Here is a 13,016-nt window from a genome sequence, read left to right as displayed (position 1 = left end):
GACATATGGGGCAATCTCTCTCAGGTAACCTCATCCTAAGACATTATTAATTATTTGGCTCTTGTGGCTATGGATGCTGGGAGCTGTAGTTCCAACCATATCTGAGGGCCCAAGTGTAAGAATTCCTGAAGTAACCAATCTTATGGAGCAGTCTTGAGAATGTAGCCTAAATTGTGTAATGAGGATTTCCAACTACAGTAGGAACAGACTTCTCTCTCTCTCTCTGTGCCTTTAATTCATGCATGTGGAATAAAACGCTGTGATTTTGTGAATGCCTTTCCTCCCACAAATGCACAGCAGAACTTCCTAGGGAATGACAGCCCCCCACACACGCACGTACCAGTCCACCATTGCAAGCTTTCTCCTTTATTTATTCACACGCCTGTCTGCTCCTCGTCCCCTCTGGGGCTTGAGAGACTGAAACTGGCAGCCCGCCCGGCCCGCCGTCACTTCCGCCTGCCAGAGCTTGGCGTGTTTCTGGATTCCTGTTGTACTGGCGTGGTGACGGGCATGCGTGGGCAGTGCTGATCCTCACGTGTCCCGCGCTTCAGGGCTTTTTCCTGTCTTGGCTGATGAGCTGAGCCCTGTGGTATGATGGAGAGGCGGAAGCGAATGCCTGGGAACGGGTGCCTTTTCTGCAGGTGCTCCTAGAAGACCTCAGCTCATGCTTCTCGTCTGGGATCAGGCAGTGCTCAGATTAACACATTAGGACAACAGTGTGGGAACCCCATCCCCGGGTCCTCTGCTAGGCATGAACCCCCTGCACAGGGAAGAGGATGTGCTTCCCTTCTGCATCAGAGAGCAGTGTTGCCATGGGGGGACCAGCATCATTTGCTCCGCCTTGTGCCTCCTGCACCTGGGCTGTGGGTCTGTTATGGGAGGAGAGCTGGTTAGGGATAGCAAGCATGAATGATACTTTTTGCTAAGCACAGTCCACCTTAGTTTGCATTTGGATGGGTGACTACGCGGCTAACTTAACCCCCTGCTAACTGAGCAAAGAGGCATCTTTTTAAAGTGGTGATTCTTTTTATTTAGCAGGGGAGAGCAACTGGCCCTATCCAACCCCAGCACAGCATCCCTCCAGTGGCTGTTACTGGGCTCAACCTTATGTTTCTTTTTAGATTGTGAGCCCTTTGGGGACAAGGGACCATCTTATTTAATTTTCTGTGTAAACCGCTTTGAGAACTTTGGTTGCAGGGCGGTATATAAATATCCATAGTAGTAGTAGTACATGTGAGTGCAGCAAGATATTTCTCGCAGGAGATGGGGCCACTCTGGGAAGAGGCCCTGCCTGCTTGCATGCAGAAGGTTCCAAGTTCCCTTCCTGGCATCTCCAGATACGGTCGGGAGAGACTCCTGACTGTAACCTTGGAGAAGCCGCTGCCAGTCTGTGTAGACAATACTCCCCCACCCCCCACAACTCCCCTCCGCAACTGGTATGCAATGTTGCATGCTTTTGAAAATGCTGTCTAAAAAGGTTGAAGAAGACTATTGATCTTGGCTCTGACATGACCAGAGTGATTGAGGGCGTTCATCCGTAGGGATATGGCTCCCCTGCATGACACGAATGTGCCTAGTTTTCCTTCATCACTTTTGCAGAATAAACATTTTGATGAGCAGTGCCGTGTCCACTATTTTGTTTTTGTCCATAGTGGGAAGCAGCAATTGGCCATTCCCAGTGTGTGATCACTGCACATGCATGTGCTGAAATAGCCATGTGCAAATTTGCTATGCAAGCACCCCATTCACACAACCATGTGTACCTGGGCACTGCCTCTGACCTGGGTATGCATGGTTGTGTGAACAGGTTTGTGTGTATGCCTACCCAGGTCAGAGGCGGTGCCCAGGTACATATGGTCATGTGAATGAAGGTGTTGGAAGCATCAGTTTCTATGAAGATTTCCTGCATGGGAACAATTTCCCTGTCGGAGTTGTTCAAGCACAAGGTGTTCCTCACCAATTCTTGAAGAACTGCAAGGACCAGGCACTGGTAAGATCATCAGAATTGCCCTCCTGGATCAGAACAGGGAGCTCTCAGTTCCTAGCAGTGGCCACTGGCCAGCCACTCCCCCCCCCCCAGTGGCTGTTAATGGCCAGTTTAGAGCAATTGCTCGTCTTCATCTCCCTCCATTAACGTAACTGGATTTCCTCCCTGCAGTGCGTGCCTCCCCGCCTCCCTGCACCAGTGTTCAGCGCTGATGCTTTCAGTCCCGGGCTACTCTTCCGTATCCAGCGCCCAGCTCCCGTGCAGAGCGATGGTGGCTGCGGTGCCCCCTTGTCACCGACTGAGGTGTGGGTCACCGTTCACGCCGTGGGCTGTTCTGGCAAGCATCCCTTCCTTCCTGGGCTGATGTCTGCCTGGATTCTCAATGGCTGCTGACTGGGGAGGGCAAGGTGAAGTGTGCGGTCGACTCCTGGCGGCCAGAGAGCCCTGGGGTGCTCCTTGGTGGGCTGCAGGAGGGGGGTTTAGTAGTGGGTGCTAATCCGCCACAGAGAGTAGGGAGCCGAGTCCCTTTCTCCTCGCTTTGCCCTGGGAGGCTCTGCCCGCGCAGGTGAAGAGCGCCGGCTGGTGTGCGAGTGAGTGAGAAGCGGGGCCCCTCCCCTTCTGCTTGGCACGTCGGTTGGATCAATGTTCCTAAAAGGGGGGGGGCTGGACACACTAATGCACGGAAGGGGAAGGTGGAATGAAGGGCAGCCCCGCTGGGGACAAAAGGGTGTGGAGGGCGCCACCGCCCACATGCCGGTCACCCCCACAGGCTCACCCCTGCTGCTTCTGCTCTGAGCCGCACTGACGAGCCTCGTCTTCCTCCAGCTGCTCTCGCCGGGGTCTTGAGGTTTCAGCATCCCTTGCCTGGACCACCGCATTCCCTCCGCCTCTGTTGCCAGGAAGACAGCTCCCATCCCTCCCCATCCCCCACGGCGGCGGTGGCCGTTCCTTGCCTGGCTCCTGCATTTGGACCGGGGGGGGGGGGCGCTTTTCTCTCTCGCCTGGATGGGGAATTGCCTCCCTCCCACCCCTTCTCCCTCACATCGGATCAGCTTGGGCTGCAAGCATCCCCGCATCATGGGAGGCCTCCCCGCTCGCCATGGCAACGGGATGCAGGCGAGGGGGTGACCAGCTGGATGCTTGATACCACTGCAGTGGGGAGCCTCCCGTCAGTCAGCTCGGAGCCCCCGGCAGAGCTCCAGGAGCGGCAGGGGCGGGCTGAGTCACTCCCGGCCGGTGGCATCCTGCCCTTGATCCACTCGGGGCCTGGAGGCTCGGCTTTGGGCCTCTGGATTCAGCACTCAGCCCAGCGCCATGGGGGAGAAGTCGGATTATCAGCGGCTGGCCAGCGGAGAAGAGGAGGAGGCGGCGGCAGCGGCGGTGGCGGGAGGGCTTGGCGCCCCATCTCCTGGCTTCTCGGATGCCCTGCCTCAGGTACCCAGGCCGGGCACGCTGGCGGTGCCAAGCCAGAGGGTCAGTATGGCAGCGGTGCTGGAGGGAGCCCGGCGGGAACCTGGGGGGCGGTGTGTGTGTGTGTGGGTGCATGCTTCACTTTCCAAGAGGCCCCCCTGCTTTTCGCTGGGGAGCCCAGGAGTTCAGCCCAGCTGCCACTTTTAGAAATGAGAAGGGTCCCATTAGGGACAAACATGCCCTTCTGACAGTGGGGAGTTCCTTCCAGCCTGGGAATTCCAGTGGGGGTCGAGCCACACAGCCGCTTTGGGAGCACAGCAGTCGCCCTTGTGTGACCTCCTGCGCTGCCCTGAGGCCTGGCCCTCCCTCCCAGAATGCCACTGTGGTGCCCCCCCCGTCTCTGTCTCTCTCGGTCCTGAGCCAGACCACCGGTCCATCTTAGCTCAGTATGGCCAGCTCTGACCGGCAGAGGCTCTCCAGGGTTTCAGGCAGGGTTCTTGCTCAACCCCCCACCTTTTCTCAACCCCCACCTGCCAGGGATTGAACCTGGGGGCCCCTGCATACGAACCAGGTACCCTGCCACTGGGTAATGGCCCCACCCCCGTCTGGGAAGAGTTTGACTTAGATTTTCACTCCCAACTGAAATGTAGCTTGTGTTGAATACGTTTGCTCATTGTCATCTCCTGTTGTCCCTTCCTTCTTTCTGTTGTCCCCATTTTGATTGTAAGTTCCTTGGGGCAGAGATTTCGTATTCCCCCTTCCTTTTTTTTATTTTGTCCTGCTGTTACTCTCTAAAGTATTGTCTGTGGTGTTGGTGTCATATATAAAGTGGTGGATGATGATGATGATGATGATGATGATGATGATTGTTATTTTTTTAAATTGGCAATCCCATTACTGAAGTGTGGCAATAATAACATCGGAGAGCGTTGCGAGCACTTCACAGAGATTGTTTTAATTTTTTGAAGGGAGCGCTGCTCTAGTGGTAGCAAGCATGACTTGTCCCCTTAGCTAAGCAGGGTCTGCCCTGGTTGCATTTGAATGGGAGACTATGTGTAAAATTTGTAAGATATTCCCCTGGGGATAATGGGGCCACTCTGGGAAGAGCATCTAGGTTCCAAGTTCCCTCCCTGGCAGCATCTCCAAGATAGGGCTGAGAGAGATTCCTGCCTGCAACCTTGGAGAAGCCACTGCCAGTCTGTGAAGTCAATCCTGAGCTAGACCAGTGGTCTGACTCAGTATGTGGCAGCTTCCTCTGTTCCTAACTCTTATAACAACCCTGTATGGGTGGCCAGTATTTTTATCCCCATATTGTGGATGAGGGACTGAGGCTGCACGTGAGAGTGGCTGGCCTGAGGCTACCTGGTGAGTTCAGGGCAGAAGCAAGACTCAAAGTGGGGTGTCCCTGATCTGAATCTTGCCTGGGGGGGGGGCTTCCTGTTTCTTAGCCACTCGGTGCTGCCTGGCGGCTGATCTTGGTCACTATAGAACGTTCCTTTTGCTTCTATCATGGTGATGGTTTTTTAATTGTGCTTCTAATGGGTTTGTGGTCCTTACATGTTGGCAGTGTGCCTGGAGTGGATTGAAAATGGGAGGTTATAAATCACACTTGCCATATCTTGTTTGGAAGGGACCCCAGAACGGCGGTTTGTCGTTTGGTTGTGATCCTGTTGCTGGTTTTGTGAGGGGTGGTGGGCGAGATGTAGTGTCAAGGAAGCAGATGCCAGAACCAGGGGGCTTTGTGGAGGGGAAACCGCATGAGCTGGTGCTGTTGGCGTCTTGGGCCTTCCTGTGAGGAATTCTGAGTTGCATCGGAGGCGGTCTTGGGTGGTCCTTTGTGTGAGAATTGGCCAGACTCAGGTCTGTGTTGCTAGAGAGCTCGGGCGTTATATGACAGTCGCTGTTCTGCTTGAGTGCAGAATATGGTGCTGAGCACAGAATTTGGCTTCCTGACAGCCTCGGCTCTTATTTCTTTTTTAAAATGCAAGTTTCTAGCCCTTATGGCTGGAGTGGAGAGGTGCAGGGGGTGGCTTTGGAAGTCTCGGAAAACGTCTGGGTTGGATCAGTGAGATTTCCAAGGGTCGGGCTGTGGAACTTAAGGGCCTTGCATAACTCCCCCTTCTCTCTCCCCCCACAACTAGCAAAACCAGTATAAATTATGCAAAGCCAAACATATGAGTTTGCATCATTTATAGGGGTTGTGCAGTTTGATTTTCCAAGGTGCAGAATTTGGACCCCGGGGTGCAGAATGTTTTGTCTTTGTACAGAATCTCCCCAGTCTTGCTTCAGGCCATATTCTCTTGTGAAACAGGAAACTGGAATGAATGGATAACCTGCACAGGAGCAATGTGCAAGGGGCGGCGGGAGAGCTGGTCTTGTGGTAGCAAGCACAAATTGCCCTCTTTGCTAAGCAGGGTCCACCCTGGTTCACATTTGAATGGGAGACTACATTTGTGAGCATTATGAGATACAGTATTCCCCTTAGGGGATGGTGCCGCTCTAGGAAGAGCGCCTGCTTGCATGCAGAAGGTTTCAAGTGCCCTCCCTGGCAGCATCTCCAAGACAGGGCTGAGAGAGACTCCTGCCTGCAACCTTGGAGAAGCCGCTGCCTGTCTGTGAAGACAATACTGAGCTAGATGGACCCAGGGTCTGACTTGGTGGAAGGCAGCTTCCTGTGTTCCTTACCTGTGGAACCTATTGCCATGTGATGTTGCTATGGCTTCCTAGCTTAAATAATTAGATAAATACCTGGTGGACTTGTCTGTCAGAGCCATGTACCCAAAAGAGCAACATGGGAGACAGAATGCCTCTTCCAGATACCGGAGTCTTAAGAAAAGGAATGCATGTCATAACTTTGCCGTGCCTGTAGCATCTGACGGGCTACTCTTTGAAGATGGAGTACTGAGCTGGAGTTCATAGCCAGGATTACCTACAATAAATTAGTTACGCCTTCACGTATTTTAACTACATAGTGCAGGGATTCTCAGCTTTGGGTCCCCGGATATTGTTGGACTACAACTCCCATCATCCCCAGCCCCAGTGCCTGAGAATTCTAGCACAGTGTGTTCCGTCAAAGACTATTAGTTATTATGGTTGCATGGAACCTCCATATTCAGAAGCAGGTGTGCCTATGAATAATGGTTGATGGGCAGTAGAAAGAGGAAAGGGCTGCTATCTCCCTACCCGGCTTGTGGGCTTTCTAGAGGCGTCTGGTGGCCCTTCGCTGTGCGAAGAAGCAGGATGCTGGCCTGGATGGACCTTTGATCTGAACTGGCAGGTCTTCATCATTGCGTCCTACCTGCCGTGAAGGTGATTAAACGTAGTCCAGAAACTACAATTGGTACAGAATGCGGCAGCCAGATTGGTCTCTGGGTTTACCCAAAGGGACCATAGAACACTGATTCTAAAAGAACTGCACTGGCCGCCGATAGGTTTCCGCACGAAATACAAAGTGCTAGTTGTTACCCATAAGGCCCTTAATGGCTTAGGTCCAGGGTATTTAAGAGAGCACCTTCTCTGCCGTGAACCCTGTCGCCTGTTAAGGTCATCTGGAGAGGTCCAGTTATGGTTTCCGGCTACTTGTTTGGTGGCAGCTTGGGGCCGGGCCTTCTCTGTGGCTGCCCCAGGGCTTTGGCACATGCTCCCTGCTGAAATAAGAGCATCTCCTTCTCTGTTTGCTTTTAGGAGGACCCTGGAGACGTTTTCCCAGGCTTTTGACTGAAATTGAAATTTTAATGTGTGTTTTTTCATCTATTGTGATTTTTATCTGTTTTTATGAATTTTAAATGTTTTATTTTATATTATGTTTTAATCTGTACACTGCCTAGAGGTTTCTATACCAGGTGGTATAGAAATGCAATGAATGAATGAATGAATGAATGAATGAATAATAAAATTACCACCACCCCCAATTCAGCACAAGCCTTTGGGCAAGATGCATGTGCATTCTAGTGCGCATCCGTGACTGTGTCACGGAATGAGTGTCGGAGTTCCTTTCTCTCCACCGTCCAGTGTAATTAATGTGAAGCACAAGCCTGTGATCTTGTGTTGTCACCACTGAGATGTACTCTGGATGCAGGAATCCAGTGTTGTAAAATCTGCGTGGCCTGAAGGTGTTGTGCCAAGCTGGGGTGTGACCGGGCGGCCCGGCTGCATTACTGACATTCTGCAGGCAGGCAGGCAGGCGGCTGGCCAGGAATCCATCTCCGGCTGAATCCATCTTTGTGAGAGCAGGCAGGCAGCAGTCTCTAGGGAGGTCAGAGCTGCTCCACGTGGCCTTGGCTTGCTCTGGATGGCCTGGGATCGGCCTGACGCATGTCCATAGGATGGATTGTTGGAAGGGGCCTTGGAGGGCTTCTAGTCCAGCCCACAGATAGCCACCTGGCCTTGGTTTGAAAACATCCAGGGAAGGAGATCCCATCATCACCCTGTGAGGCAGACTGTCCCCATGATCGGGCAGCAGTTACAGTTAGGGAGTCCCTTCTCACAGTCTAGCCTGCATCCGTGTTCCCTGTAGCAGGGATTCCCAGATGTCGTTGACTACATCTCCCAGCATCCCCCACAGCAATGGCCTTTGGCTAGGGATTATGGGAGCTGTAGTCAACAACATCTGGGAATCTCTGTTGCAGGGAACTCTGGCCTGCATCTGTTTTCTTGCCACTGCAACCCACTGGTTCTACGAATACAGCGGATATTGGGAGCAGGATGCCTCTGAGTCCCAGTTGCAGGGGAGTAACGGCAGGGGAGAGGGCACGCCCTCAACCTGCCTGTAGGCTTCCAGCGGCATCTGGTGGGCCACTGTGCGAAACAGGATGCTGGACTAGTTGGTTCTTATGTTCTGTTCTTATATACCGCTTTTAAACCAAAGTCCCCAAAGTGGTTTACACAGATATAGATAAATCAATGAAGTGGCTCCCTGTCCCCAAAGGGCTCACGATCTTAAAGAGAAACCTAAGATAGTTACTAGAGATGTGCATGGAATGAATTTTTCACTTTGTTTCAGATTTGAATTGAATTCCAAAAATGTGTTTTGGATTCAAATCAAATTTGAATCTGGTCAAAAATTAGAATTGAATTTGAATCAATTCAACTCTGTTTTGGCACCTTTTAAAGCCAACCAGGGGGCCTGATGGGTTTTTTAAAGGTGCCAAACGACACTTGAATTGAATTTTGAAAATCTGATTCAAATTTCAATTTCAAATTGCCCTTTTAAGGGGTGATTCAATCTGAATTTGAATCACTCAAATCACCCAGATTTGAATCAATTTTGCACATCTCTAGTAACAGCCACTGGAGGGATGCTGTGCTGAGGAGGGATAGCGCTATCGGTCCATCTAGTCCTGCCCTCAGGAGCAACAGAGAAAAGATCCACTCCTCTTTCTTCTCTGTGACGAGCCCCTAGCCTCCTCTTCTCCAGACTGAACACCCTCGGCTCCTTCAATCGTCCCTTCTAGGTTTCTTCCGGCGTCCTCTCCATCGTGGCTGCTCCCCTTTAAGCCTGTTCCAGTTCCACCTAATTTCATCTTGTTCTTATCAGAGGAGCTCTCCCTGCTCACATGCTGAGCTCCAGACTCTTTATTGAGACAGGCAGCTGCCACATACTGAGTCAGAGCATTGGTCCTTCTAGGCCAGTGCCGTCTACACTGTCTGGCAGCAGCTCTCCGGAGTTTCAGCTGTATTCCCCTGCTCTGCCTGGATGGAGATGCTGCCAGGGTCTTTGGCATGCCAAGAAAGTGCTCTTCCATTGAGCTTTAGTCCCTCCACAAATTGGTCATTGTTCCAGGGTGGTGGCTCTTACTCACAATATTTATTTGCCTTTTTTCAACAGAAGTTCCCAAAGTGGTTTGCATAAAAAATAAATAAGACTGCTCCCTGTCCTTAAAGGGCTCACAATCTAAAAAGAAATGTAAGGCAGATACCAGCAACAGCCACTGGAGGGATGCTGTGCTGGGGATGGATAGGGCCAGTTGCTCTCCCCCTGCTAAACAGAAGAGAATCTCTGCTTTGCCTCTTTGCCCAGGTAGCAGGGAATGGGCGATGGGGAAGGCTTGTAGCTCAGAAGCTCCCAGCAGGTTCAATTCCCAGCATCTCCATTTAAAAGGATCCCCCACAGAGGAAGCTGCCACCGATCCAAGTATGCAGTACTGAGCTAAATAGAGTGACTTGGAATAGGGCAGCTTGGCAGTCACAATCCAGGGGCAAGAAAAGCTTGACAGTCCCAGCTGACCTACAGAAGCGCCCAGAACCAAACTGGGTCCACGGGCTGGTTATTCCTGATTACTCTTTTGAAAAGTGTAAACAGATCAAGAGGGGTGAACAGGATGGTCCAGATTCCTCACAGGTTAATGATTGGAAGGGGAGAGGGAGACGGGGTGTGTGCTTTGGTGCTCAGCAGGGCAATGAAGAAAGAAAGGGCTTTTGGATGGAGGCGGGTGAAGGTAAGTGGACATGGTGTTATAGGGGAATCGCTCTCATTTCTCAAAGGGCCCTTTAATTATTCTGTGCTGTCAAATGCCTGCTTCCTCAAGAATGTGGGGCCATATAACTCACTGTTAGAGCACATGCTGTGTATGCAGAAGGTCCCAGGTTCAATCCGCAGCTGGGAAAGAAACTCTGAAAGAAACTTTGAAACTCTTAAGAGCTGCTGCCGGTCAGAGTAGACAGTACTGGACTAGGTGGATCAGTGGTCTGACTCAGTGCACAGCAGCTTCGTACATTCATATATGATACTAATAAAAGGGCTTGCAGTTTGCAAGCATCCCTCCTGTACCACAAATTGATCATGCACTCTCCTTGCTTGTTGATGACCAGAAGAGCTGCTTTGTTTTGAGGATGTAATCGTGTTGCTTCTAGGAACCCTGAAAAATACAAATTCTAGGAGATTGAATGAGACAGACGGATGAAGATTTCTAGTGCAATTAAAAAAAAAATTCTGAAGTGAGTTTGAAATTCAGCTAACTGAAAAAAAATAGTTTGTTCTTTTACTCATCATTCTGTGGAAGTCCAGACTTCCTCTGAAAATACGCAAGAAAACTGCCAAAGTTTTTTAGAAGGCATCATTTCATGCATTTTTCAGGGGGCCCCCCCTTCTTTTTCTGCTAATGTGGGTGAGATCTGGGACCTACTTGTGAAAATGGCACGTTCCTATCCCCTGAGGTTTGGTCTGGGAATTTCATGTCAGTGAGTCTGTGAGTGAGGCCCAAGAACTTTATATATGCGAGGAGTCTCCAGCTTACAAACGGGGTGTGATCCAAAGGTTCATTTGTACTTGGACGTTCATAACTCGGAATGCGTATGGTCCCTGTGAGGGGCGAGTTGTTTGTACGTTCAGGCTGGAGTTTGTAAGTTGGGGGCTTCCTTAATTAAATACGTTACGGGGCTTTGTTTGTAAGTAGGGGTCGTTTGTGTCTCGCTGATGGGTGGCTCTGTTTGAGAGAGGCTGTTTTCTCAATGTGGTGCCCGGGGTGACCCAGCCCAGTTGTAGGGCAATGTGGAGCACCCCAAAGCAGCAGAGGGGTGATGGGCAGCAGAACTGACCCGGGAGGAGGGCTCTCCCGTATGGGCCCCATCAGAATTAGAGGGAGCTGCAGGCTCCAGCACAACTGCCATCGGCTGCAGTGGGGCTCATGCGAGAGAACTTCTCAGCGGGTGTTGAGTGATGAGTGGGAAGCTGCCATTTTGGATGTTCCACCTTAGGCAAAATATCACGCCATGGCCCTGGATTGGTGGCCAAGGAGGTGGTGTTTAATGTCTCCTCCAGTAGCAGGTGGTTAGGCTCACTGGCATGCGTCTGCTGAAGCTGTCTGCTCTGAAAGTCTGTTTCTTAGTGGGAGATCATCTCCTTTGCATGCCGAAGGTCCCAGGTTTGATCCCTGGCAGGGATCCCTGGTGGGGAAAGATTCCTGCCTGAAACCCTGGAGAGCTGCTGCTACCAGTCAGTGTTGACAGTGCTGAGCTAGACGGACCAATGGTCTGACTCGGTATAAGGCAGGCAGCGTCCTATGTGACCGATCTGCATGCTGCTCTTGGAGGACACGGTGATCTGGATGGTGTGGGCTGCCACTGAACTCTGTGGGTGCGGCAGTAGTGGGTTGGCAGTCTCTTCTTGGGCAGGGAGGGGGGTCAGATTGGATGCCCTCTTGCTGCTGTGACTCTGCCGTTTAGGGGGACTGGTGCCAAAGGGCCAAGCTCTAGGCCGGAAGAGCTTTCCAAAGAAGTCTCTTCCCGATGGAATTGGTGGAAGGAGGGGCGGCTTCCATGAACCAAGGCTCTTGTCTTCATATTCCATGGCACAGAAGTCAACACTGTTTTAAAATGAAAGCTCACAGCCCGGTTTCTAGCTTTCATAGCTGCAAAGACAGATCCCAGAGTATTTGAGCCAGGCCTTTTGAAAACTTGGGAGCCAGAGTGGGGAGTGGATAGGATTTCCAAGGAGGTAGGTAGGTAGGTAGGTAGGGGTGTGTGTGTGTGGGGGGGGTGTCTTCGGTGCCTTGTGCCCCTCCACGCGCCCTTCTCATTTGGCTGCAGCAGGACAAATCGTGCGGGAGCCAGGCCAGTTTGAAAAGCTGGCAACCCCCGGGTCTTTCTTCCCTGTAATGCTAAGGAGGTGCCTGTCCTGTATCACAGCTGGTGAATTCTCTGCGCCCGGGGCCAGGCTGGCTGGGCATTCCCTGTCGGCCTTTGGCTGTGTGTGATGGCGCCCGGCAGGCCCTCTCTCTCCCGCCCCCAGCCTCTTAGGCGTACTGTGAATGCAGAGCCCTTGGGAGTTCAGTGTCGCTTCATGACATCATGGGGAACAGGCTGCTCTTGCTCATTCCCAGGAATTCCATCCACGTACGAGTCGCCCACCCCCAGATACAGAACTGATTGTCTGCCTGGTCCAGGGCTTGGCATCCTGGATGGAAGCCTTTCTCAGGTGTTGAGGTTTGATGCAAGCCTTCGTGGCAGCTCAGGAAAGCAGCCGAGAAGCTGGTCAATGACCGAATAAACTTATAACTTACCTTTCTGGGCCCCGTTCCTTCCCCGCTTCTATAACCTCATCAATTCCGTCAAAAAGTTTTCTACGGAACTTTGTCAGCTCTCCCCAGAATAGAAAGAATCCGTAGCAATTGTGAATGGATGATGACACAAATAAAAATGTAGAAATTTACCAGGAATCTGCAGATCACAAGACTGGCTTTCTGAAGTTGCAAAATAGGAAACCGCAGCTCCGTCAGTCCTGATTAATTCTTTCTAGCCACGACTCATCCACCTCTGAATGAGGATCTGCAGCATCTCACAGGGCGGGTGGTGAACAGCCTCCTGTTTCTACAGCTTTCCTCCTCTTCTAATTCCTGGGGCGAACCAAATGCTTCCTAGCAGCTGTGCCCCTGGTGTGCTTCTGAGGGAGGCCAAAGACTTTTCATGCAGGCCACCCACAGGAGAGATGTACATTTTGGGAAAATAGCACAAAATGATAGGTTGGAGCCGCAACCATTCTGGGCACTTTCCAGATTACCCACTCAACAGCAGTAAAATGCTTCAGTTTGGGCAGATCGCATTCAAAATGTAAATAAAGGCTGTTGTGCAAAGCTGCCAGCAGGGGGAGCAGTCTTGCGAAAACCCCACAACCAGAAAATAC

At 51.5% G+C, this 13,016-nt stretch overlaps 1 protein-coding gene across 4 annotated transcripts in view; it reads left to right on the top strand.

Annotated features, from left to right (window-relative positions):
• The window catches only part of TNK2 (tyrosine kinase non receptor 2), a 119,881-nt gene that overhangs the window by 33,712 nt on the left and 73,153 nt on the right, over positions 1–13,016 (top strand). For 2 of the 4 annotated variants that reach the window (XM_053307730.1, XM_053307729.1), the window contains exon 1: positions 3,166–3,460. The exons of the other annotated variants lie outside the window; for them this stretch is intronic. In XM_053307730.1, coding sequence (XP_053163705.1) covers positions 3,302–3,460 — 159 coding nt within the window. In that variant the 5' untranslated portion in view covers positions 3,166–3,301. Of the gene's footprint in view, positions 1–3,165; positions 3,461–13,016 lie in introns of those variants that run through there. 4 annotated transcript variants of the gene reach the window in all.

Source organism: Hemicordylus capensis, chromosome 3 (assembly GCF_027244095.1).
Source record: "Hemicordylus capensis ecotype Gifberg chromosome 3, rHemCap1.1.pri, whole genome shotgun sequence".
Lineage (NCBI taxonomy): Eukaryota > Metazoa > Chordata > Lepidosauria > Squamata > Cordylidae > Hemicordylus > Hemicordylus capensis.
Note: the sequence above shows the minus strand (reverse complement) of the source record. Positions and strands in the feature narration are given on the sequence as shown.